The sequence below is a fragment of the Callorhinus ursinus genome, unplaced genomic scaffold (assembly GCF_003265705.2).
Source record: "Callorhinus ursinus isolate GAN/ISIS: 27379988/994484 unplaced genomic scaffold, GSC_fseal_2.0 scaffold8, whole genome shotgun sequence".
NCBI classification, from domain to species: domain Eukaryota; kingdom Metazoa; phylum Chordata; class Mammalia; order Carnivora; family Otariidae; genus Callorhinus; species Callorhinus ursinus.
Genome location: NW_027397070.1, coordinates 10162561 through 10189518, shown reverse-complemented (window position 1 = coordinate 10189518; position 26958 = coordinate 10162561). Strand labels below are relative to the sequence as shown.

Below are 26958 nucleotides of genomic sequence, written 5' to 3'. Positions count from 1 at the left end.
CCCAGAAAGTATGCTTCTGCCTCTCTGGTTTGCCCTTTGTTAGATACTGGCATGGATAGCATTAGATCACTCAAGTGGAAGGTTGTCCAGGTCTAAAATTAGTTTAATGTATTTGCACATTAAAAGGGTATAATATCGTGACTCCAGTGAATACATTTCTACTGGTGAGATTTTTTTTTTTAGCCCAGAAAGACCTATTTTAATGATTGCATAGTACCCAGAATATCAGTCATCCAGAAGGTAGCCACGTACTTCTTGCTCTTTTTGATTGCATGTTGTGTTGTGATCTTAGTATATAATAACATCAGAGTACCAAAGACGAAGCAAAAACAACATGAAATGCACACTGATCAGCTATTCATTAGATTGAGACAGGACAAGAGTCAGAGGAAGAAAGTAGAAATTCTTGGTGAAAATAAAGTTTCTTTGGGTTGCCTAGTGATTTATCTGTGAGTGCATTCTCAACGTTAGCACAAATGAGAGATAGCACTTCATTTTATGGCTGGTGTGTACCAAAAAGAAGACATTTTATGTAGCAACATTCCAAAAACACCCATTGAGCACAAATTCAAAATGGTCATTGTGTGTGTGTGTGTGTGTGTGTGTGTGAGAGAGAGAGAGAGAGAGAGAGAGAATATGAGTAAGCATCTATGTTCATCTACCTGCGACAGCGATATTGTTGGCATGGTGCTCAACAGAAAACCAGGAAGATCATCCTGCAGCAGTAAAATCCAGGGTGATTATAACCCTTCTCAGGCGGTTAAAATCATTCAATGTATCTTATTGCTTAATTAATTTAGAGAATCAAATTTGATCTTTAATCAAACAATAGTTTAAATAGTGATATATTTGTTTTCATTTGTCAAAATCATTTCCCTTTGGCAATGCTTTATACATATCTGTGTGTGTTTTTTCATACCAATACAGAGATGCTTCTTTTTCTGAAGGAAAATGGACTCATCTTTCCTGCCAAACTTAATCTTTTGTCTATTTAAAAGTTCATTTAGTTCAGCCTATTGTGCTTGGGAATTACCTATATATCCTGTTTGTATTTGGGAGTAAAATTTACACCAAAACCTTGCATGGTGAGGAGTGAATTACTTGTATATTCTTAGATACAGGGCATAAACCTTGATTATGTCTACATCTGTAGACATTGCCCAAATTTCCCCATCGCCAGAGGAAGCCTGGCGTATGGCCAATGAGACTCTCTTCTAGAACTTTACCACAGGAGTATAAGTCCCTGAGAACTCGCTTAGTATTCCCTCCTGATCCCAGGAAGCAGAGTCAAGAAAGAGCTCCATGCCCTTCTGCTTCAACGACATCAAATTATTATTTATAGTAACTCTCAATACACACACACTCGCACGCATACACACACACCCTCCCTACACAGTTACTGTCTTGTGGCTGAAATCCTTACCTTCCCTCTACCCAACCTTTTTCTAATAGCTAATATCTATGCACCTTTTATGAAAGCTAAGATATTCCCTCCCCCCATACATCTCCCTGATTAGGCAGACCTCCTAAGTACCCCCATAATACACTCTATCTCGAATTTTACCTGCGTTTCATAAGGATGTATCTATCTGTCTTTGTCTTTCTCCCTCACTAGATTGAAGACTATATAAGTTTTTTGCATCTTTTCTATTCCTAGTACCTCATACCACTCCCTGCAACATAGTAGTTCCTCAATGCATATTTCATTAACTAATTTTTATATATCTATTACATTATAAATATTTTAGATATTTTCTTATTGATTATTTTATTTCTGTGCTACAAAAAGTATATGGAGTAGGAGGGGTAGGGGGATGAGAAAAATAGGTGAAGGGGATTAAGTGATACAAGCTTCCAGTTATAAAATAAATAAGTCACGGAGATGAGAAGTACAGCATATGGAATATAATACTGTAATAACATTGTATGGTGATAGGTTGTAACTACACTTATTACGGTGAGCACAGCTTAATGTATAGAATTGCTGAATCACTATGTTGTGCACCCAAAACTAATATAGCATTGTATGTTAACTATACTCTGGTAATAAAAAATAAATAAAAAATTCAAGAATATGAAGTACACCGGGATAACTATTCCCATTTTACAGACAGAGATATTGCCTCTTGAGGAAGTTAAGTGTCCCAATCAAGGTCACATAGTGAAAAAGCATCAGAATGCCAACTTGAACTCCGGTCTCTAATTTTTAATCTAGGAGACACTCTCTCCTCCTTTAAAAAAATTAGGCTAGAGAGAATTCATGACTATCCCTAAAGGTAAATATTATTTGTGTCGTTGGAAGCAATCTGAGCAGTTCTAATTCACTCTAATATCTAGGATCAGAAGTTTTACCTGCAGCTTTTTTTAAAATTTTTTTTAAAAGATTTTATTTATTTATTTGACAAAGAGAGAGAGACAGCGAGAGAGGGAATACAAGCAGGGGGATTGGGAGAGGGAGAAGCAGGCTTCCCACCAAGCAGGGAGCCTGATGCAGGGCTCGATCCCGGGGCCCTGGGATCATGACCTGAGCCAAAGGCAGACGCCCCTAACAACTGAGCCACCCAGGTGCCCCTTACCTGCAGCTTTGAGACAGAAAATAATAGGTGACTGTAACCCTAAATTCCTGCCAATCAATGGAATTCTCAGTGATGGAGTTTTTTGTTTTGGAAGACTTGTTTAATATAGCAGGAAAGATTCCAACTGAAAGCAAAATATTCAGATTATCCATACTTTTTTCAAACAAACATTCCTTAAAGATAACGTCATGTCCATCTGGATGGGGGAGTAGTTTACCATAAAGTAAGTTCCTACCTCTTTCAGCCTCTGCTATCCCAGAGTTATTACACTGTCCTTGTTCATGGTTGAGGAGCCCCAAACATTCCTGAACTCCAGACCTGCTCCCTGGGCATTTCCGCTTGGATGTTCTACAGACCTTCTAAAGAGCTATGTCTCCAAAACTCAGCTTCTTTCCCCCACTTCTGCTCCTCCCCTTTCTTCCCCACCTCAGTGAGTGACATGTTCATCTGCCAGAGTGCACAAGCCTGAACCATGGAAGTCCATTCTTCAAATCCCCCTCCTCTAATGCCCCCTACCCAGTTGGTGTCCAAGGCCTGTCTTCAACTTCCTTCTTTCAGTTTCCATTGGAAACTTTGAGCTTCCATTGCTATGGTCCTAGCTCAGGCCCTATTTGTCACGTGGATGACTAGAATAGCATCTTGATGGAGCACTGCCTATTCTTGCCCATGGCAATCTATTCTCCACACCACTGCCAGCATATCATTTCAAAACTGACACGCTGGGCAGTCTTTACTGGTACTAGAGGTTTGTACATACTGCCGCGTCCGTGGGAAGCATTCTCATTGTCACTTCTGGCCCTGAGGCATATTCCATGACACTTCTGGAAGATTTTCCTGATTTACATCCATCTGCCACACACTGTGTCCCATTGTCTCTACATCCCCGGTACAGCCTGCACCTAAAAGTTGTTCAACAAATATTCAATGTTAAATGACACAGAAGTCATTTGAATCCAAATCCTCCTATTTTCTTTCTCCTCCCTAAACTAGCAATTAGAACATCAGAGTGACTCCTTTCCCTCTCTTCCTCATTCCCCTCATCTGATGGGTCATCATCGATTCTTTCTGGCTTTAGTCTCCAATTCAGTCTCCACATTCTCAATTAATTTCTCAACTAAAATCTTCACTGACTAAGGCAGTGTTTCTCAAATAGCAGCATCAGAACCACCTGGAGGGCTCATTAAACAAAGGTTGCTGGTCCCCAGATCTAGACTTTCCAATTTAGTAGGTCTGGAGTGGAACTAAGAATTGGCATTTCTAACAAATTCCCAAGAGATACTGATGCTGCTGGTTCAGAGAACACACTTTGAAAACCACTAGTGCAAAGGTTCTCAACTGGAAGTGGGCATCAGGACATATTTATATCTTGGCTCAGGCCTGCCAACTGATTCAGAATTTTCAGTGGGGTGGGGCAGGCAGGCATTTCTCAGCTTAAAGCCTCCTCGGGTGATTCTGATGCACTATCCTGGTTAAGAACCATGAATTTTTTTTTAAGATTTTATTTATTTATTTGACAGAGAGAGAGAGAGATGCAGTGAGAGAGGGAACACAAGCAGGGGGAGTGGGAGAGGGAGAAGCAGGCTTCCCGCTGAGCAGGGAGCCCGATGCGGGGCTCGATCCCAGGACCCTGGGATCATTACCCAAGCTGGAGGCAGCTGCTTAACTGACTGAGCCACCCAGGCACCCCAAGAACCATGAATTCAATGATTAACTCCAGGAACAGGACTTCACCTTCTTCACAAGCCTTATTTTTCACACACACCCAACTTTCCATTCTGCTTTCCAGTCAGATGGAACCAGAAGGCAGCCTGATGATTCCAGACCTTTGCTCCCTCTTTCTGAGCCCCAGATCACTTTTAGCTACTCATTTATGCATCCATTCATTCACTGAGCATCTAGCACACACCAAGCACCAGATGCAGGGCAGAGTGTGGTGAGCATGACACATGTAACTTGGCCTCATGGAGCCCACCCTGTTGCTCTAAGCTCCTCTAGCACCCTCTGCTTCCCCTTCTCTCTCATTTCCCAGGTAAATACTGGCTTACTGTCACACTTCCTTGCTAGACTGTAAATTTCATGAAGGCAGGGACCATGGTCTGTCTTTGGAGGTGCCCAATAAACATTTGTTCAGATTAAACTGAAAAGCTCTTCCCCTGACCCAGCCTTCCTTCTTTCTTTTTTCTTTGAGTATAGTTGACACACTACCTTACATTAGTTTCAGGCGTACAACTTAGTGATTTGACAGGTTTATATGTTAAGCTACGTTCACCATAAGTATGCTACCATCTGTCCCATTACATCACTATTACAATATCATTGACTGCATTCCTATGTTCTGCTTTTTATTCCTGGGATTTATTCCATAACTGGAAGCCTGTATCTCTCTTTCTCCTTCACCCATTTTGCTCACTCCCTCCCCCCTCCCCTCTGTCAGTCATCAGTTTGTTCTCTGTAGTTATTCTGATTCTGCTTTTTGTTTGTACATTTTTTTTAGATTCCATTTATGAGTGGAATCTTATGGTATTTGTCTTTCTCAGTCTGATTTATTTCACTTAGCTAATACCCTCTATGTCTACCCATGTTGCTTCAAATGGTATGATCTCATCCTTTTCTATGGCTGTATAATATTCCATTGTGTATACATGCCACATTTTCTTTATCCATTCACCTACCGATGGACATTTAGGTTACTTCTGTGCCTTGGCTATTGTAAATAATGCTTGCAATACACATAGGCAAGAATATAAAATGGGAAAAGACAGTCTTCTCAATAAATGGTGCCAGGAAAACTGGAGAGCTACATGTAAAAAAATAAAACTGGACTACATTTTTTTTTTTGAGAGAGAGAGAGTGGGGGGAGAGGAAGAGAGAGAATCTTAAGCAGGCTCCATGCCCAGTGCAGAGCCCAACACGGGGCTTGATCTCACAACCCTGAGATCATGATCTAAGCCAAAATCAAGAGTCAGATGTTTAACCAACTGAGCCACCCAGGTGCCCCAAAACTGGACTACTTTCCAACAGCATATACAAAAATGAATTCAAAATTGGTTAAAGACCTATATGTGAGACCTGAAACCATAAAAATCCTAGAAGAGAACACAGGCAGGCAGTAATTTCTCTGACATCAGCCATAGCAACATATTTCTAGATACATCTCCTAAGGCAAGGGAAACAAAAGCAAAAATAAACTACTGGGACTACATCAAAATAAAAAGCTTTTGCAGAGCAAAGGAAACCATCAGTGAAACAAAAAGACAACCTACTGAGTAGGAGAAGATACTTGCAAATGATCTATCTGATAAAAAGTTAATACCTAAAGTATATAAGGAACTTACATAACTCAACACCAGAAAACCAAATTATCCAATTTTAAAAAATGGGCAGAGCACTTAAATAGACACTCTTCCAAAGAAGACATACAGATGCCCAACCGACACATAAAAAGATGCTCAACATCACTGATCAAGCCTTCTTTCAAAAATTGTCTCCACAGTCTTCTCTCTGCTGTTTTTCCTGATCTGCTCCAACTCCCCCCCACCACAGTCAGAACTGAGCTCTGCCTTCCATGAGCCACAGCCCCTACCCCATAAAGACTTCTAACTTAGCACTTGGGATCCTTTTGTCTATGTTGCTTACAAACTGGCTCCTCCTACCAAACTGTGAGCCTCTCCTTTTGGCCTTTAATCTCTGCATTCTTATTAGTAATATTTGGCAAATTAATGAAGTTGATTTTGTTTTCACTTAAGCTTACTTCCCAATGTTTTTGCCCAAACTTCCTTGTGGCTTTAATGAAATCTCCTTAAGACTCTTCAATTTCTCCAGAGTAGAAAAATATCATAATTTAATTGCATACACTATGGAATATGTACAACATAGGATTCAGAGGACAAAATGTTTATCAAGAGTCTGAATGAAATCCTCAGAGAGAAGGCAAAGCATGCTTTGATGAACTGTCCACTGCATTCGGACCCAGGGCTCGGCATTGAGGTCTTAGCTCCAACTTAAACCATCATCCTGGGCATGCCAGTCACCCAGCCTTTTTGCCTCCCAGTTCTATCATTTATAAACTGAACAAAAGACATGGTTTGTGATCGACAGTAAGTCTTGACAGCAAGTAGGATGCTACTTAATGAATTAAACAGCATCTTTGAAATTCACTTAAAAAATGAAATCAGACAACCTCTTGATAGAAAGAGGTGTCAGGAAAAGAGATGGTTACACGTTACAAAATATACAAAAGGGAAGTATTCTTGACAAACTCTGCCCAGGCCATTGTGCCACTCACACAGTAGGCCTTCAGGGAATATTTACTGGGTTAAAGAAACAAAACAATCTGTAAGTATTTCATTTAAATTGGCAGACATGAAAAGCACCAATCTGCTCCCACAGAGAATCATCAGTGACTCATGCACTGCATGTCCCTCCTGGAAGCCAGTTTCCCTGCTTTGCCATGCTGGAGCCAGGGCCAAATGCTTCCCATAGGCAAACAACTCTGTTACTAGTACTCACACAGCCTCACATACACTCAGGGAGATCTTTCTACCACACATATTCATGACTGTTAAACACACAGTTCGTAGTTCTATATAAGCTCTGTTCTATCACCTTGGTACCCAAATTTTCATCAAGCCAGAGAGGTTAAAATTCACTTCTAAGCAATACTGTGGTTATGTAAACTTCCTAGAAATTTAAGATCACATTCTATCTAGCAGCTGAGTCTTCCCTGGAGTAGCTTATACATTTTTTCAGCCACATACTCTTAGTATGCATGTAGACATGGGGAGGAAATAAAAATATATGAATTGTATCACCAGCTTAATTTTCTCTTTAGTGGATTGGATGTGTGTATATGGAATGAAGAACCTAGAAAGCCCACACTATTCCCTCAGTTACTTATTGGAAACAATGCTCATTCTATGCAACAAAAAGAACGGTTAATGAAGTTTATGTATCATTGGAGCAGATAATTTTACAAGGCTGTGTTCTTAAGGCTCCGGAATTAAGGATTTGACTGTGGGAGCAGGGAGTCTTGGGGGCAGGACACCCCAGATAACCTCACCCACATGCATTCCTCCAACAATGCTTTTCTGTATGTAAACAGAAAATAGAAAGGAGTATATGGTTTTTGTCCTTAGTATTAAATAGCTGCCTTTCCTTCAGCACACTCTTAAATTTCTGCACAATGCACAGCCTTCAGCACCCCAAGGAGCATAAACAAAGGATATCAGGCAAGTTCACCTACTCCCACATCACAGAACAATGCTTGTTATTAACTAAGCAATTCCCAGGGCAAATGTATGATGTGTGGTGCCCAGAGTAAGCACTCAGGTTGGGTCCTTGGAATCTGAGGTCAGAAGCACGTGGTGCCTGCTCAGTCCCCAGGGCTTTTAGAAAACATGAGAATGTGACCTAAAGTTTGTGCTTGCATCTACACCAAAGACTATTTAGGCATTGAGAGAAATTAAAGCACATTAAAGCCTCAAAACAGCTTATTGTTCATGCTCCAAGATTTAACCTTTTCTTTCTTATTTGCTGCTATGCTTTTCTTCTTATGAGTACTTAGGAATGTCTGCTGAATCACCTAAGATAAATCAAATATATACATAACGTGTCTATGTATAAAATAATCCTGCTAGAGCAGCAAATTATATAGATTTAAAAATTTGAAATTTAAAAAGTCCATTGCCATTTCCTAAATAGAATTATGACTCTTATCCTTTCCCTGGATTCTCAGACCCTGGGTTATATCACAAGACAGAATTTATAATCGGTACTTAATTTATCCCCAAATATCTGTAACTATAAGCATTTAAAATACAAATGCAAACAAGTGCATGAAAATATTTCTTTCCTCCTGACTTTTCAGGGAATTTTTTGGCTACAGTCACACCCCATAGGTTTATATGATGCTTATTAACATGTAATGGAACTTGGGGGAACAGTTTCTCCCCCTTGTTGTCTGGCTCATGTATAAAAGTGAAATAGGTTACTGTTTCCATTTTTATGAGTATACTATTATTAAGTCATTAAAATAATGAAATAATTAAATTTACTCTTTCATAATTACCTATAAAATAATAGAATTGAACCAGAAAAGACAGAAAAAGGAAAAACTATATATATATACATGCACAATATTTGCATAACTTTAAAGCCATATGGAAATATCTGAATGCATGAGGTAATTATTTCATAGTATGGGGAGTTAGTATATACAGTATATAGTAAATACAGCCATATGTCTCGGGCTGAATGAAACTGGTGGGTCACCAAAGTTGTTCAGTCCTTTCTCGTACCACAGGCAATGCTGGTGCTAGTCTGTAATTCTAATTGACTTTATGTGAAGCCAACTGGCTAATCCAGGGTCTCTAAAGAATTATTAAATATCTACGTTGTCAGGAAAATTATGTTCTATCAAATTTCCAGTGAGCTTTTGATATTCTAAAAGTTCCTTGGATAGACTTTAAAATAAATTGTAAAGGGCGCCTGGGTGGCTCAGTTGGTTAGGCGACTGCCTTCAGCTCAGGTCATGATCCTGGAGTCCCAGGATCGAGACCCGCATCAGGCTCCCTGCTCGGCGGGGAGTCTGCTTCTCCCTCTGACCCTATCCCCTCTCATGTGCTCTCTCTCTCTCTCATTCTCTCTCTCAAATAAATAAATAAAATCTTAAGAAAAAAATAAAATAAATGGTAAAGTTTAAAAAAGGGGAAAAACACAGAAAAAAAGATTTATGAAGAAGAAAGACCAACACCATGGGCACAGTGTAGTCCCACAAACACTCCTACCAACTCTGCTTTGAAACAGAGATTTGAAACTTGTAAAAAGGCTGTTTTGAAAAAAAAGAACCACCAAGTTAGGACGTTCTGGGTTAGATGACAGGGACTGATAAAATCCACAGTCTTCCATTCTCACACAGAACATACATGCCTACTCTCCTGAGCTTCTCCTGGTCTGTTCGCTAAGGAGGAAATGCGTGCCACACACCGACCAGTGGAGAATCATCGAAAAAGTAGAGATTAGTGACAGTCAAACAACAAAAAATAGCTCCCTACCCATTGCCTCCCACTGAATGAACTTTTGACATATCGGCAAACTCTTCTTTCCTCTTACTGCTGCTGGTGTAGTGCTCACTGTAGAGCTTGAGGGACATCTGCTCAACAGCATCTCTTTGTGCTTCCAGGTAGCATAGTTGAACCTCAGCCTGGAGAGAGAAACAAAGAGGAACTGCTGTGTTAATCCAGAAGGAATGCATTTCAAGTGATGTGTAACAACTCAAAGAATGGGAATTGGTCACATCATTATACTGCTCTTTTTTGGGTTGGATTTAATGGGATCAGCTGGGCATATTACAGAATTATATTTTAGATCTGAATCTTTTAAGTTCCTCCTTAAAATACGACCTGAATAAATGAACTCTCAGAAGACTCAGTAAATATCACCAAATATCCCTGAGATCATAATACTGTATGATGAGATTTTACATAAAAATTCTGTGAAATTCCTTAATAATATTCTTCCTCGTATTGCCACATATGTAACATTTATTTTTTAAAGATCTCCCTCCTACCCATACATTTGCATGGGCACATATTCTGAACGTTTCTCATTATCTTCCCTGAGAAGAATAAAAAAAGCCTAGTACCAATTGTAATAGATCTTCAGTAGTGACAACAGACTACCTTTATTCCTGTATTATTATCTTAATTTTAAAACAGAAGGAATAGTGATTTTGCTTATATGTTGGTTTGAATTGTTACACCTTTTAGAGTTAGTTGGGGCTTACTGTAGTAAAGAGAGGTAGTAAGTTCACCATGCTGTTTTCTATCAAACCAAGGCCAAAAGAATGCTGAATAATATTTGGCATGGAAATGTATTGAATAAATGCTTTATTTATTGCAGCTGTTATGATCCCTGTGGCTTTAGGGTTCCCCAGAACACCAGATGAGACCAGGAATGCTTGCCCATGGTAATGGGGAGGGAGAAACGCTGAGTTTGCATGCACTGTGGACCAAAGGAACTCTTCTTTCTTTTGGCCCTACTTCACTAAATCCAAGCACGTCTGTTCACATTTCTGATAAGCCTTAAAACTGCTACTTCTTTCTAATTTAATTACATATTGTGTTAAAAACAGTTCTGGGTCAGCTGTTGGATAGTTGCCAGAATTCTATAATGTTGAAGAAAAGCCAAGTCAGACATGACCTTCTGCTTTTTGTGAGCCACCCAAGGCCTTTTGCCTGATCTCTGGCTTTATAGACTTGACCATGGAAGAAAAAAAACCCCCAAAAAACAGTGTTATAAAGTGGCAGCTGCTTAAAAGAGCAAATCAGGACTCTGTAAATGAAAAGGGTGATTTATGAAATGTAAGATCTCAAGCCATTCTGGAGTTCTTATGTTGTTGCCTTCTACAAGCAGCTAATTGCGAATTCTGTAGACTATGGAGAAAGAATTTTCAAAAAATGTGAAAATTACTATATTCTTATCATTGAAGTTTCAGAAATCAGTTAAAAACTGTAATCTGTATTTAGTTCATGTGAATTTTTCTTGCCCAAACTAATTGGTAACTCATAGTCAAAGAACTGAAAAACAATAATCCTCCCAAATGCTAGCCCTTTTCTATCCTTCCCCTCAAGACTGTATGGATAATGTGGAGATCATCCCACATCAAGTATTCAATTGAAAACCCCATTCGAATAGTGTATCTCCACCATTAGGTGCCAAAAGCCATGTTTGATCCCTAGAGGTTCTCATTAGTTTTTAACTCTCCTAAGGCAACAAGCTGGACCACTCCTTGTTCTGGAGAATGATCTCACAAACATGTGCCATTGGTCACAAGAAGAGTCATCAAGAGTGAGGTCAACTTAATGTAGACATCTCTATGAGGGAAAAATAATTGGAACTCATCCCTTTGAGATCCTAAGCCGTTTCTGTGTAGAAAAGGACACATCTCTCATATGATAGAGATTCATGGAAAAGAGTCCAGAGAACAATGCTGAGAGCAACTTGAAAGATAGTCACCTTATGAAAATGATTGAAATGTTGCAATATAAGACTTTTATTGCACAATATCTCACAGGCATTTGACATAGGAAACTTCCTTGCACTAACAAAGAGATAAATTAGATGGCCCAAGTCTTTCCTATCCATCTCGATTTCTCTCTCTGCTTTCAGTGATTCATTCCTAAACGTGATGATAAAAATAGAACCAAAGTAGCTCCTTCTGCTAAGGTTGAATGGCTTTGCCAGTCTAAATATCTCTGCAGACTGGTTAAATTTTTCTCATACATTATATCTTAGTCTATGATAAATTTTTAGGAGGAAGATTTGAAGAAAATACACTTCTTAAAAAAATAGTAATACTGGATCTCTGACTAAAAGAATTTTATTTATTAGCACTTATGATAGTAGTGGACACTTCTGGACTATATTTTACAAATGGTAGCTCAGTTGATTAAATGACATTCCTGCTGAGTTATCAGCAGAATTTGCAACTTACTCATTAAGGACAATAAAAAGGAACAAAAGAGAATAGATTCAGTGACAGATCAATCTGTTACTTCCTGTTCAGAGAGGCCCAGGGTGCCATCAATGGGAGTAGGTATATAAGAAGAGCACTGTGGATGAGTGAAACAGATGAGCTGGATTTGAGTCCTTTGGTTCGAGGGACTGTTGGAATACTAAAATGAGATGTTCAGTAAGCAAGTGGAAATATTAAGCCTGATATATAAACTTAGAAGCAACAGTTGACATTAGGAGATGAAATGAGAATGCCATGGGAGAGCACAAATGATGACAGAAAGAGGATCAGCTCTCACTTATTCTACTCGAGGTCTGCATTACCCCTTGGCTGACCTAATGTGATGGATTCTCTGCCATTCTCCCTCTTTCCTTCTCCACCATCCCCAAATCTGTTTTACAGATGGTTCATTGATTGATTTCTGAATCATAGCTGAGATCGCTGGTTGTTGTGGCTTCAGGGCTTAATTCTGGACTGCTTTTCTTTATTTATACTATTTTCCATGGCTTTTAATGCAGTCTATGTAGTAATGGCTTCCAATCTTCTCCTCTGAGCTCCATGCTTACATATCTAACCTAACCACCTGACATTGCTACTTGGATTTATTTTAGGCAGAAGAATTCAAAACAGAACTCTCCATTCTCATCGTCACCACACCCCCCAGGACTTTCTGTACTTAGGTCTTTCCTTTTAAGCAAATGGCACCATGTGTTGCTCAGGTCAGAAAACTGAAAGCCATCCTTAACTTCTCCTTTTCTTATTTCCCACAGCCATTTACTCTCTAAATTTCATTGATTCCTCTCCCAAAATGTCTCTCCAATCTGTCTGCCCAATCTGCATTCCTGCCAGCCTCGTCCAAGCCTTCATCCCCTTTCCCCTGCAGTACAACAATGATCTTCTAACGTGCATCTCTCCTCATCCATTCCTGCCCCTCCAACGCTCCTTTATAGTGGCCACTGTTTTTATAAAACATAAGTTGGTTTCATACTGCATTCAGACAAAACCAAAACACCAAAACAAAACCCCAAAACTTCCATGCCCCAAGAGATTTGGTTCTTGCCTACCTCAGATGTCATTTTCTACTTGTCTCTCTCTTGATTCACCATGCCCCTGTAATCCCTGCTTATTTTCAGTTCTTTAAACAGCTCTTTCCTGTCTCAGAACCTTTGCACATATTGTTCCCTTTCTCTGGAACATTCTCTTACTAATGTCTTTTCGTCTTTCAGCTCTCAGTTGACATTTTATCTCTCAGAGCGGCCTTCCCTGACTACCCTATCAAAGGTAGATTCACTCTACTTTTTTTCTGTTTTGGAACAGGGTTAATTTCCTTCCCAGACGTAACACAATTTAAAATTCTTGTATTTACTGGTTTATGCTTTTTCTGTCTCTGACTCCCGACTCCAAGCTCCATAATGAGGCTGTGTCTGTCTATCTCCTTTGCTATTTTGTATTTCCCACACCTTGGCAGCATCTGGAACATAAGAAGGGCTCAGGAAACAATTGTTGAGCAACTGAATTGTACATCCACACCTCCAACCATTTATTACTCATATGTTCACTGAGCCTTTATCATGTGTCAGGAACTGCACCAGGGACTGTGGGTACAAAGAGGAACAAAACAAGAAGGGACTACTTTTCCCAAGGGACTACAGTAGAGTGGAGGAAAGAGTTATGCCAATAGAGAGCTACAAGTATGCCAAGTGAAATGAATGTGGGGGAGGATGGGAATTAAAAAAACGATTGTCTGAAAGTAAGGAATGGGCAATAAAAGCTTGAGAGAGGTGGCATCTGAACCAGATCTGGGAGTATGGGTATGATTTTGTCAAGTGAAGAAGCAGATAGATACCTTTATAGGCAGAGTAACTTGTCTGTTCAAAGGCCTAGAGTCATGAAAGGACATGGCATGTTCAGAGAATGGTGGCTGGAGCTCTGGGGCATTTGGATGAAGAGTCTAACAGTGAAGGGGACAGTCTGCAGAGGATGTCAGGTTAGGAAATTTGGGATGCTATGCAACAACGTGCCAGCAGAAGATGTCATTGTTTCTGTGATGACCTTCATCCTTTTCCATCTCCCTTTTTCTGTCATGGCAAGAGACTCATCTGATGGGTTAGTCCAGATATGCTCATAATGCACCTACCTCCTGATATACTTTGAGGACCCTGCATTGAGAAGGGAATCAAATTTCCATCAGGCCAGTGTCCCAAATAAATGCCTAAGAGGTTCTAGTAACTTGAACCTCTAGTAAACCTTTAATATAATGTTATTGACTGTGTCCCCCCCCTCCCTCCCAATTCATATGTTGAAGCCCTAACCCTCAATATGACCATATTTCGAGATAGGGTCTTTAAGGAGGGAATTAAGATTAAATGACATCACAAGGGTGGGGCCCTAATCCAATAGGAATGGTGTCCTTATAAGAAGATGAAGAGTATCACACAAAGAAAAGGCCATGTGAGGTCACATCGAGAAGGTGGACATCTCCAAGCCAAGGAGTGATGCCTCACCAGAAACCAAACCTGCCAACATCTTGATCTGGGATTTTCAGCCTCCAGAACTGTGAGAAATAAATTTCTGTTGTTTAAGCCACCCAGTCTGTGGTATTTTGTTATTGCCATCCTAGCAGACTAATACTCATAATAAAGTTAGAAACACTGCCTTCTCATCTGAGGTTGAGTATTATTCCTCCACTGCTTATCATTAATAGCATGCTTCCCCCTTTGTTTTATAAGCACCTAGAGCCTAAGTCACTAGGGATACTCCTCTTTAGATTCAGACTACAAATTAATAACTTAATCAGAACATAAGACACAGTGTGCTAAAATATTTCATTTAAATTTGGCTTTGTATGTGGTGATCCAAATTCAATAACCTTCTTTGGGGCCTGAATAATTACTCACCCATATACTTCCCCCTGATATTGTATCTAATAACAAAATAGCTAACCCATGATAAATTTGGGGGGTTAAATTCCCTAACAATCTTGAGGGATTAAACACATAATTACTTTTATAATCACATACAGACATATCCCTTACCCTGGTCCTAAAAAGCACTAATTTATTTAAGAAATGTCAATTATTTCATCATCACTGCATGTTCCAGCATCCTTTTCTGGGTTAAGTATCCTGAGAACATTAAAATTAATTTCACTCTTTCTTAACTCATGTTGTTGGAGGTCTGTCTTCTCATTCACACTGTGCTTCATAGCTTCCCACCACAGCTACCTGCCTCTTTGCATCTGGGTCCACATCGCCTTCCTTCCCTCCTGTTTCTGTGGAAACTTTCCATATTTCTATCTAAGACCAATTCCTTCACCTGTGAACCAGACCTCCTCTTATCTACATAAAGATGATCACCTCTGCAGTAAATTGCCCTTCTTTCCTGCATTGTTTTTTCTCTCCTCTGTATTATTCTCATCAGCACAAGCACATCAGCCAGAAAAATGCCGTTGCTTTTCCCTTGGTGAGGAAAAAAAAAAAAAAAGGATAGGTAATAAATAATCCCTAGACATCAATTGACACTAATCTATCCTCTTGCCAAAGCCCCATACCTCTGCTCTCTGTTATAGCAAAATCACTTTTACATACACTCTCTATATTCATCGTGTCCAATTCCTCTCCGATTTTCTCTTGAATACACTCTAATCAGGCTTTTGTCCACATTCCCCATGCCAATGGTCAGCCCTCAGTCCTCAACCTATCCCGACCTGGTCCAGCAGGGCTAGCAGGCATGCTCTAGGAGCACTTGACCCTGTGTGCAAGACAGCTCAGGCCCTAACCTCCCTCAGGTCTCCACAGAAATGTCATCTCCTCATTCAGGTCTTCTCTGATCTCCTGCTTAAAAATTCAACTCACACCCACCTCCCCCTGCAATCCTTATACTCCTTCATACATATTTGCTGTATCTAGCCAAAACATGTTACTTATTTTGTATTGTTCATCTTCCCCCAGTGGATTAGAAGCCTCATGAGGGCAGGGACTTTTGTCTATGTGTGTGTTGCCATCAAGAGCACCCAGCACAGCACAAGGTATAGGACAGTCACTCTCTAAAAATTGGTTGAATAAATTCTACTGAGTTTGAAAATCTGAAATGGTTTAAAACGTACAGAGAAATAAAACAGATTGCTTGAATGCTGCAGCAGCCTCAGCTTGATTTCTGAAACCATGGGCTTTATTCTCACTTAGAAAGGAGGCTATTTTTTTCTTTGACAAAAGAAAATTATTGAAATATGTATCTTGTTTTCTTTTCTCTAGGAAAAAAAAAAGGAGAAAATCTTCTTTAATTCAAGAATCACTTGATAATGTTTTATTCAGCTAACAGAGTGATCTTATATGTCATATATTATATTGGAAACTAACCAGAACAGTCACACACATATAGAATGAAAACTTTAGCTATTGTCTTCATGTGGTAATCTTCACAATGTGTTTCAAAACAAGTTTTAAGTCTTCTGGGTAGGAACTTGTTTTAGCTTAATAAAATTTGATTTCTCATTAAAGAAAAGGAGGAGTAATTTAAGCTTTTGGAGGAGACATGAACAATGCCACAGTTTGTTTTTGGAAGAGTACACAGTTAGGAAAATCCTTTATACAATGAGGGGGGTGAGAGAGAGAGAAGACTGTATTTTTCTGGCAATAACTTTGTCATTTGGAAATATATTCCCACTTTTACTACACAGACTTTTCTTAACCTTTGATGTAGTATCTTTAAGCACACTCCTTTTTCTCTTCCTTATATATTTACTATGACTTCTCTCCCCGCCCCCCCTCCCTGCCTTGTATCCCGCTCATGCAACTGGCCCAGATTGCCCCTTCTTCTGGAAGCACCTACAGGTCTCAAGACCCCATGGGCCCTGACAAGGACTTCCAGGGTTGGTGAGAATCTACATTTGTGATTCTCCATGATTTTGTTTGGTAGAGCTCCCCATACTCCTGGATTTAGAGCTATCACCTTTACAGTGCTACTGTTTTTTTCTCCCCCCCACCCAAGATCCTGGTTATTTGGTACATTTTTGCCTTTGTCATCATAGTAGGTGGTTCATAGTTTCCTTAAATAACTCAGCTTTGGGACTGAATTCAAAGTGCATCTCCTTTGAGGAGGGTTTGACATAACAGTATAGAAGAATCCTGAACTCACTTCCTCCCATGAACACAACAAATATACAGTTACATATGGAACAATTTCATCTGAAAAGGACCTGAAAGCTAACTGAGCAGCACTTCCACGGCAAAGGATAAAAGGGCCACATTGAGAGGGGTGGGATGGGCAGAGACACAGTCTAGAAAGAAATCTCATCTCAGGTGCCACTGATGAAGGAGAGTTGGAAGGCAGGCAAGCAGAGACAGGAGGCCCCTGCCCTGAGAGGAAACAACCCTCACAAGGATTTTACACCACCCTGGAAGGAACCCTCCACCCTTTCCCATGTGATAGATAGATGACAACAACCTGCTTAGATGACAGGCACAGGGAGGGTTAGTCAGATTAAAACAGCCTGCCCACAAACCCACAAAAACCCCTAAAGCCCATAAAACCTCTCGGGTTCCCTTCCTCCTTGGTAGCTTTGTACTATCACTTTGCTATCATTCAATAAACCTTGTTTTGCTGCCCACCACTGTGTCTCGTCTTCCTCTTCGTTCTTCAAAGTGGTGCGACCAGAAACAGCAGGCACCAATAGAGGAAAAATCCTGTAACACCATGACCCACAGTCAAGAGGGATCTCATAATATGAAGCTTATCCCCGAGGAGCAAGGGGTTTTGACACCCCAGCCATTGGGAACTGCAATGGAGACATGAGCCCCTAAAGTGTCTCATCTTGAAAACCAATGGGACTTACTTCTAGGAGAACTATAGGCCTATAGGGAATGTAAAATCTACTCTTAAAGGGCCCATGGACAGACCCAGTAGCCTAGGGACCTAGCACAAAAGCAACACTTTGAAAGGCACCTCAACCATAAGGAAGGAAATTCATTTGTTAATATTAAAGTGTCTTCCAGAAAGGCAGGATGCTGTTGGAATTCTCTCTGAGGACAAAAGCACTAGTGGGCACCATTTTTGCATTCTGCTTTTGTCTTATTGGTGTTGGCCCTGTGGAGGGACATTTTCATATCACCTGCTAGCCTGCTAGCTCTGGTGGGAGCGCCCACCCCCAGCAGCTGCAGCCATGGCCAGCCTGGCTGAACACACTGTCCCCATACACCACAGCCATGAGCCCTCAGGCACCATAGCAGGGCTGGCTGAGTGTTCTCCCCCATGTTTCCAAGCCTCACTCCACCCCACCATATCTGGTGGGAACATGAAACACACACAGGGGATGTTCCTTGAGCATTTGGCTCTGGTGGCCAAGGGAAATGTATTTCTGGTTCCCACACATCCGAAACAATTGAAGAGATAGTCTTTGGCAGGCTACCACCCCCAGGGCACTACACAAACATAAGACTACAATACACCTTCAGTCTTCATGTAGCAAAGGCCTATCTTCTTGTCCTGGAGCTTCAGGCCGGAGGGGCAGATTTTAGGTAAGCCATATATCCAGAAGCTACAGAGGTACCCCCAGGGAACATGGGTGGGAAGATACAATAATTGCATCCTCCTTTGGTCTCACCAAAGCTTGCTGATACCTCCCAGAAAGGTGCTTATACACATATCTAAAGCCATGATACTTGCAACTTTGCCCAAAGGATACCTCCAGATCTCCTGGTCTAGAAATCAGCAGAGTTTATGATTGCAGACCCACAAGACTGTAGATATTTAAATATCTTAAAAGATGCTGCCTGAAGTTCTGGCTTACAATTACCCTAAAACTAGGCACTGTCTTAGATCCCTCCCTTTGGAACACTGAGAGGTTTTCGCACACTCTTAATAGCAGAGAACTATCAACAACAAATCAGGCTACTTAGATAATCATAAAAGTCTGAGAAACAACTAAAAGCTAGAGCAAAGTTGAACAATAAGTTCCATCACCTATACAGGGCCATTCCTTCAAGACTTGGAGAGGTGGTTGTTTCATCTAGTACACAGAAACAAACACAGAGAGTCAAGCAAAATGAAGAGACACAAGAATATGTTCCAAATTAAAGATCAAGACAAACCTCAGAAAAAGACCTTAATGAAATGGAGATAAGTAATCTACCTGATAAAGAATTCAAAATAATGGTCATAAAGATGTTTAATGAACTTGGGAGAATGGATGAACACAATAAGAATTTTCACAGAGATAGAAAACATAAGAAAGTACCAAACAGAACTCACAGAGCTGAATAATACAATAGCTGAACTAAAAAATACACTAGACGAGTTCAACATCAGACTAGAAGAACTAGAAGAGAGGATCAGTGACCTGGAAGACAGGGCAGTGGAACTCACCCAAATAGAACAGAAAAAGAAAAAAAAAAAGAACTTTAAAAAGTGAAGATAGCTTAAGGGACCTGTGCAACAACATCAAAAGGAATAGCATTAGCATTATAGAAGGAGAAGAGAGAGAGAGAGAAGAGGGTAGAAAAGTTATTTGAAGAAATAATGGCTAAAAACTTCCCTAACTTAGAAATAGACATTCAGGTCCAGAAAGCATAGAGAGTTCCAAATAAGGTGAACCAAAAAGATTTACACCAAGACAGACTGAAATTAAAAATGCCAAAGGTTAAAGATAAAGAGACAATAGTTAAAAGCAATAGGAGAAAAACAACTTGCTACATATAAGGGAGCCCCCCATAAGGCTATCACCTGATTTTTCAGCCAAAGCTTTGCAGGCCAGAAGGGAGTGGCATGATATATTCAAATGGCTAAAAGGAAAAAACTTCAAACCAAGAATACTCTACCTGGCAAGGCTATCATTCAGAATTAAAGGAAAAATAAGGAGTTTTTCAGACAAGCAAAACTAAAGTAGTTTATTACCACTAGATTGGCCTAATAAGTAATATTAAAGGGACTTCTTTAAGGTGAAAAGAAAAGGCACTAACTAGTAACAAGAAAATATGTGCAAGAAAGACCCTCACTGGCAAAAGCACATATATTGTAAAGGTAGTAGATTACCACTTAGAAAGCTATAAGAAGGTTAAAATACAAAGGTAGTAAAATTAATTATAACCATAATAATTAGTTAAGGGATACACAAAATAAAAAAATGTAAACTAGAATATCAAAAACAGAACACATTGGGGAGGGGAGTAAAAATGTAAACTTCTCAGAATGTGCTTAAACTTAAGATGCTATCAACATAAAATAGACTGTTATATACATAGGATATTACATGTGAATCTCATGATATCCACAAAGCCAAAACCTACAATAGATACACAAAATATAATGAGAAAAGAATCTAAACATAACATTAAAGAAAATCACCAAACCACAATAGAAGAAAGGAACAGAGAGGAACTACAAAATCAACAAAATGGCAATACATACATACCTATTGATAAATATAAGTGGATTAAATTTTCCAATGAAAAGACAAAGAGTGGTTGAATGAATAAAAAGAAAAAGATCAACCTACATGTTGCATATAAGACACTCACTTCAGATCTAAGGATACACACAGAAAGTAAAAAGCTGAAAAAAGATATTCCATGCAAATAAAAATAAAAAGAAATATGGTGCCACTATACCTATATCAGAAAAAATAGATTTTAAGGCAAAGACTGTAATAAAAGGCAAAGAAGGGGTCAATCCAACAAGAGGATATAACATTTGTAAATATTTATGCACCCAACATAGGAGCTCCTAAATATATAAAGCAAATATTAAAAGACCTAAAGAAAGAAATTGACAACAATAAGATAATAGTAGGGGACTTTTAATACCATTTACAGCAATGGACAGATCATCCAGACAGAAAACCAATATGGAAATATCAGCCTTAAATGACACATTAGACTAGATGGACTTAATAGATATATACAGAATATTCCATCCAAAAGTAAAATACACATGCTTTTCGAGTGTGCAAGAAACATTCTCCAGGATAGATCATATGTTAGGCCACAAAACAACTCTCAAAAAATTTAAGAAAACTGAAATCCTATCAAGCACCTTTTCTGACCATAATGATATGAAAGTAGAAATCAATTACAGGAAAGAAAACTAGAAAAATCACAAATATATAAAGATTAAGCAACATTCTACTGAACAACCAATGGGTCAACAAAAAAATCAAAGAAGTCAAAAAATACCCAGAGACAAATGAAAATGGAAATACAACATACCAAAATCTATGGGATGCAGCAAAAGCAGCTTTAAGAGGGAAGTTTATAGCAATACAGGCCTACCTCAAGAAACAAATAAAGACTCTCAAAAAAACAATGTAACTCTACATCTGAAGGAACTAGAAAAAGAAGAACAATCAAAAATTGAAGTTAATAGAAGGAAGGAAATAATAAAGATCAGATTGGAAATAAATGAAATAGAGACTAAAAAGTCAGTAGAAAAGATCAATGAAACTAAGAGATGGTTCTTGGAAAAGATAAACAAAAATGACAAACCTTTAGCTAGACTCACCAAGAAAAAAAGAGGGCTCAAATAAATAAAACCAGACATGAAATAGGAAAATTTACATCTGATACTACAGAAACACAAAGAATTATAAGAGATTACTATAAACAACTATACAACAACAAATTGGACAACCTAGAAGGGATGGATGAATTGCTAGAAACATACAATTTTCCAAGACTGAATCATGAAAAAATAGAAAATCTGGATAGACCAATTACTAGAAAGGAGATTAACTCAGTAATCAAAACTTCCCAACAAACGAAAGTCTAGGACCAATGGGCTTCACTAGTGAATTCTTTCAAACATTCAAAGAAGATTTAATACCTATTCTTCTCAAACTCTTCCAAAAAAGTTAAAGAGGATGGAAAGCTCCCAAAATCATTTTACAAGGCCAGCATTATCCTGATACCAAAACCAGGTAAGGAAACCACACACAAAAAAGAAAATTATAGGCAAATATCCCTAATGAGCATTAATACAAAAATCTTAAGCAAAATGTTAGCAAATTGAATTCAACAATACATTAAAAGGATCATACAAGATGATCAAGTGGGATTTAAGATAGGGATGCAAGATAGTTCAACATTCACAGATCAATCAATGTGATATGGCACATTTACAAAATGAAGGGTAATAATCATATGATCATCCCAACAGATCTCAATAGGAAAAATATTTGACAAATTTAGCATCCATTTATGATAAAAATTTTCAACAAAGTGAGTATACAGGGAACACATCTCACTATAATAAAGGCCATATATGGCAAACCTATAGGTAACATCATAGTCAATGGATAAAAGCTGAAAGATTTCCTTCTAAGATCAGGAACACTATAAGGATGCCTAGTCTCCCCACTTTCATTCAACATAGTATTGGAAGTCCTAGCCACAGCAAGTAGGCAAAAAAATAAACAAATAAATAAAAATAAAAATAAAAAATAGAAGGCATCCAAATCGAAAGGGGAGAAGTAAAACTCACAATTCGCAGATGACATAATACTAGATATAGAAAAGCCTAGGGACTTTACCAAAAAAAACTATTAGAACCAATAAATGAATTTAGTAAAGGTGCAGGATACACAGTCAATATACAAAAATATGTTGTGTTTCAACATACTAATAATGAACTGTAAGAAAGAGAAATTAAGAAAACAATCCCAGGGCACCTGGGTGGCTCAGTTGGTTAAGCGACTGCCTTTGGCTCAGGTCATGATCCTGGAGTCCCGGGATCGAGTCCCACATTGGGCTCCCTGCAGGGAGTCTGCTTCTCCCTCTGACCCTCTCCCCTCTCATGTTCTCTCTCTATCTCATTCTCCCTCTCAAATAAATAAATAAAATCCTCAAAAAAAAAAAAAGAAAGAAAACAATCCCAGTTACAATTGTATCAAAAAGAATAAAATATCTAGGAATAAATTTAACCAAAGAAGTGAAAGAGGCGAACATTGTAAGACACTGATAAAAGAAACTGAAGAAGATTACAAATAAAAAAAAATCAATCAATCCCTGGAGGTATCATACTTTCTGGTTTCAAACTATACAATAAAGTTACAGTAATCAAAACAGTATGGTGCCAGCATAAAAACAGACACATAGATTAATGGAACAGAACAGAGATCCCAGAAATAAACCCACACATATATGATCAATTAATTATTGACAAAGGAGGCAAGAATATACAATGGGGGAAAAGACAGTCTCTTTAATAAATGGTTTTGGGAAATGTAGTCACATGTAAAAGAATGAAAGCAGACCATTATTTTACAGTAGACCATTTATAGTAGACCATTTATTTATAGTAGACCATTTACAAAAATTAACTCAAATGAATTAAAGACTTGAATGTAAGACCTGAAACCATAAAACTCTCAGAAGAAAACATAGGTGGTAAGCTCCCTGACACTGGTCTTAGCAATGTGGGTCCTTTTTGTTTTTGTTTTTTGGATATAACTGCAAAGGCAAGGGAAAAAAGCAAAACTAAAGAAATGGTCTACATCAAAATAAAAAGCTTCTGCATAGCCAAGAAAAGCAACAAATGAAAATGAGAAGGCAACCTACTGAATGGGAGAAGTTATTTTCAAATCGTATATCCAATAAGGGGTTTATATCCAAAATGGATAAAGAACTCACACAACTCAACAACAAAAACAAAAAACCCAATTAAAAAATGGTCAGAGGATCTGAACAGACATTTTCCCAAAGGGGACATACAGACAGCCAATAGTCATATGAAAAGATGTTCAACATCACTGATTATTAAGAAAATGCGAATCAAAACCACAATGAGACATCAGCTTATACTTGTTTGGATGGACCAGACAAGAAATAACAAGTGTTAGAGAGGATGTGGAGAAAAGGGAACCCTCACACGCTTGGTGAGAACTTAAACTGGTACACCCATTATGGAAAACAGTATGGAGATGTCTCAAAAAATTAATAATAAAACTACCATATGATCCAGCAATTCTGCTTCTGGGTATTTATCCAAAGAACACAAAAATACTTATTTGAAAAGATACATGCATGATGACTGTGTTCACTGTAGCATTATTTACAACAGCCAAGATCTGGAAACAACCTAAGTGCTCACCAATAGGTGAATGGATAAAGATGATATGGAATATATATATACAACAGAATACTACTCAGCCATCAAAAATAATGAAATCTTGCCTCTTGAGACAACATGGATAGACCTTGAGGGTACTTTGCAAGGGAAATGAGTCAGACAGAAAAAGACAAATACTATATGATTTCATTTATATGTGGAATCTAAAGAACAAATGAACAAACAAAACAAAACAAAACAAAAGCAGACCCATAGATAGAGAGAACAGCCTGATGATTACCAGAGGGGAAGGGAAAGGGGAAATGGACAAAGGGGCACAACTTTGGATAGTAAGTAGACTTACGGTGGTGATCACTTTGTAGTATATACAAATATTAAAGTATAATGCTGTATACCTGAAACTTACCTAATGTTATATACCAATTTCACCTCAATTAAAGTGCATTTCCCTTGTGCAGAAATGAACTCTCTAAAGATATTTATTATTAGCTACATTCTGGCTAAACACAAATAACATTTGGCATTACAGCAGATGAGAGTCTCACGTTGTTTTTCAGTCCTGTGTGCATGACTAAGTGGAATAGCAAAGCCTCCTTCTCTTACAGAATTGGAGCAGGGAGTCACAGGACTAAGGAACAATGTATTTTTTATAGTAAAATTGATTAAGGGCCTTCATTTATTCATTTGACAAATATATCTTGACAGGGTTTATGTGTAAGATATTGTGCAAGTTACAAATCTCGGTCAGACATGGTGCCTGCCTTCAGGGAACCTATAACTTAGAATTACAGAAAAATTACACTAAATAATAGGAGCTAAAATATTCACCTAAGGATAAAATTAATATTACACTTCAAAAATGTTGACAAAGAAACAGTAAGTTTGTTAGAATGTTCTTTTTATCATTGGATAAGAGAGTTATAAAAGTATTTAAAAATATAAATATTTTCCCATTGTTAAAAATTAAATATACATCAAATATTTAACAAGTGTCTCAAAGCTACTTCAATATTATACTCAGCAAAGACTACTGTATATACTAATCTTTGTACATTAGGATAGAAAACTCCTATGACCATATTGGCAGCTCCAGAAAACCTAGCCTTAGGTTCCCAAGGTTTATTTATATTTACATTCATGGATACATGGAAAATCAAATCAGACAACTGCAAAAGATAACTGATTTAAGTGAAAAATGTTATATCTTTAAAAGGTCATCTTTATTTCTACTGACTTGATGCTGTTTGCAAGTCATTAAAAACATTCACGATGGGGCACCTTGGTGGCTCAGTCAGTTAAGCATCTGCCTTCGGCTCAGGTTATGATCTCAGGGTCCTGGGACCGAGCCCCTGCAAGTCTGGCTCCCTGCTCAGTGGGGAGTCTGCTTCTCCCTCTCCCTCTGCCCCCCACCCCGCTTGTTCTCTCTCTCTCTCTCAAATAAATAAAATCCTTTAAAAATATAATTCATGATAATGTTTAGGAAATTGCATTTTAAAGCTATGTCCTTAATGATATTTGTTAAATGGTAAGCATTTAAACAAAGTGGAAAAATTAACATGAACGCTAATTTCATTATGTATTCTGCATTTGTTTGGGTGTAAAGAAAAATGTCTCCTTCCTCCATTTTAATGAAAGATGAGATGCTTACTAAAAACAATCACACCTCCACCTAACAAACCTAAAGAATAAATACATTACACAACTGCATTTGTGGAGAGCCTTATCCACCACCATCCTCCTCTTTATAATGCAAGTAGTTAAAATCATTAAGAATTCAGCATTTTATGTCATGAGCTACAGTCGGAAGGGAGTGTGATTACACTGTGTGGACTGGAGGGGATGATTAGAATTTCGATGTCTCTCCATTACTGTTTCCTTAGCAAATCTCTGCACAATGACACGGGCATCAAGTCTGTGTTTATATTCTACGGCTGCGCCCTTGTTCCCATCTTCCAAATTCCACTACAGCAAATCTTTATTTACTTTCTGGCAGAAACTAAAAATTAAAGATGTATAATGTGAAGATACAATCTTAGCTTCTCTTGCCCTGCAGGACTGGCAGTTCCTTTCCAAGTACAATTATGCTGGCAAATGCTGCTATTAACTCTGTGACTACAACGTGCACTCCAGTTCCTTTGAAATTCTATAAAATAGTTGTCCTGACATGGTGATAGAAAGGAAGGAATGAAGCAGGAACAACAAGACTTACTTTACATACTAATAATAACAATTTAGTTATCAAAACAGAACTGAACAAGTGTGTCTTTATACTGCTCTTTTAAAAAATTTAGCCTCCTATGGTTCTAATAATCAGGGCCCATGGCTCAGGAATGCACAGTAGCACCCAGCTCGGTGCCTATATCCTCATTTCAAAGAGAATCATTCAAACCGACATCTACCCTGTCAAGAATCTCGACTTTGAGCTGCTAATGTAGAATAAAAATCAATATAAATTTTGATCATTTGATGAATATTTACTTCTTTCTTTAGTGTTTGGGGATTTAGAATTGAAAAGTGCTGAATCAAGTCATTTTATTTTTTTGTGTTGGTGCCAACACCAATTTACTACCCTCCAGAAAGTTCCTGAACAAGATGTCTCAGGTGGCACGCATGTTGGTTTTTCCTGTCAATCATAACTGTATGTCAGTAGGGAACCATAATCATTTCCCTTTCATACTCTTAGTGTTCCAAAAAGGAATATATTCATTACTTTCCTGGAAAAGGTAAACTTTCTCATTTAGACACAGTATTGTAAGCCTGGGTGTCTGTTGTTTTTGGGGTTCAGCTGAGCTTAAATTGATACAATCTATT

At 38.4% G+C, this 26958-nt stretch overlaps 1 protein-coding gene across 4 annotated transcripts in view; it reads right to left on the bottom strand.

The window, feature by feature from the left end:
- The window catches only part of AKAP6 (A-kinase anchoring protein 6), a 584567-nt gene that overhangs the window by 136989 nt on the left and 420620 nt on the right, over nucleotides 1-26958 (bottom strand). For all 4 annotated transcript variants that reach the window (XM_073895064.1, XM_073895063.1, XM_073895065.1 and 1 more), the window contains one exon: nucleotides 9629-9777. In XM_073895064.1, coding sequence (XP_073751165.1) covers nucleotides 9629-9777 — 149 coding nt within the window. The remainder of the gene's footprint in view (nucleotides 1-9628; nucleotides 9778-26958) is intronic.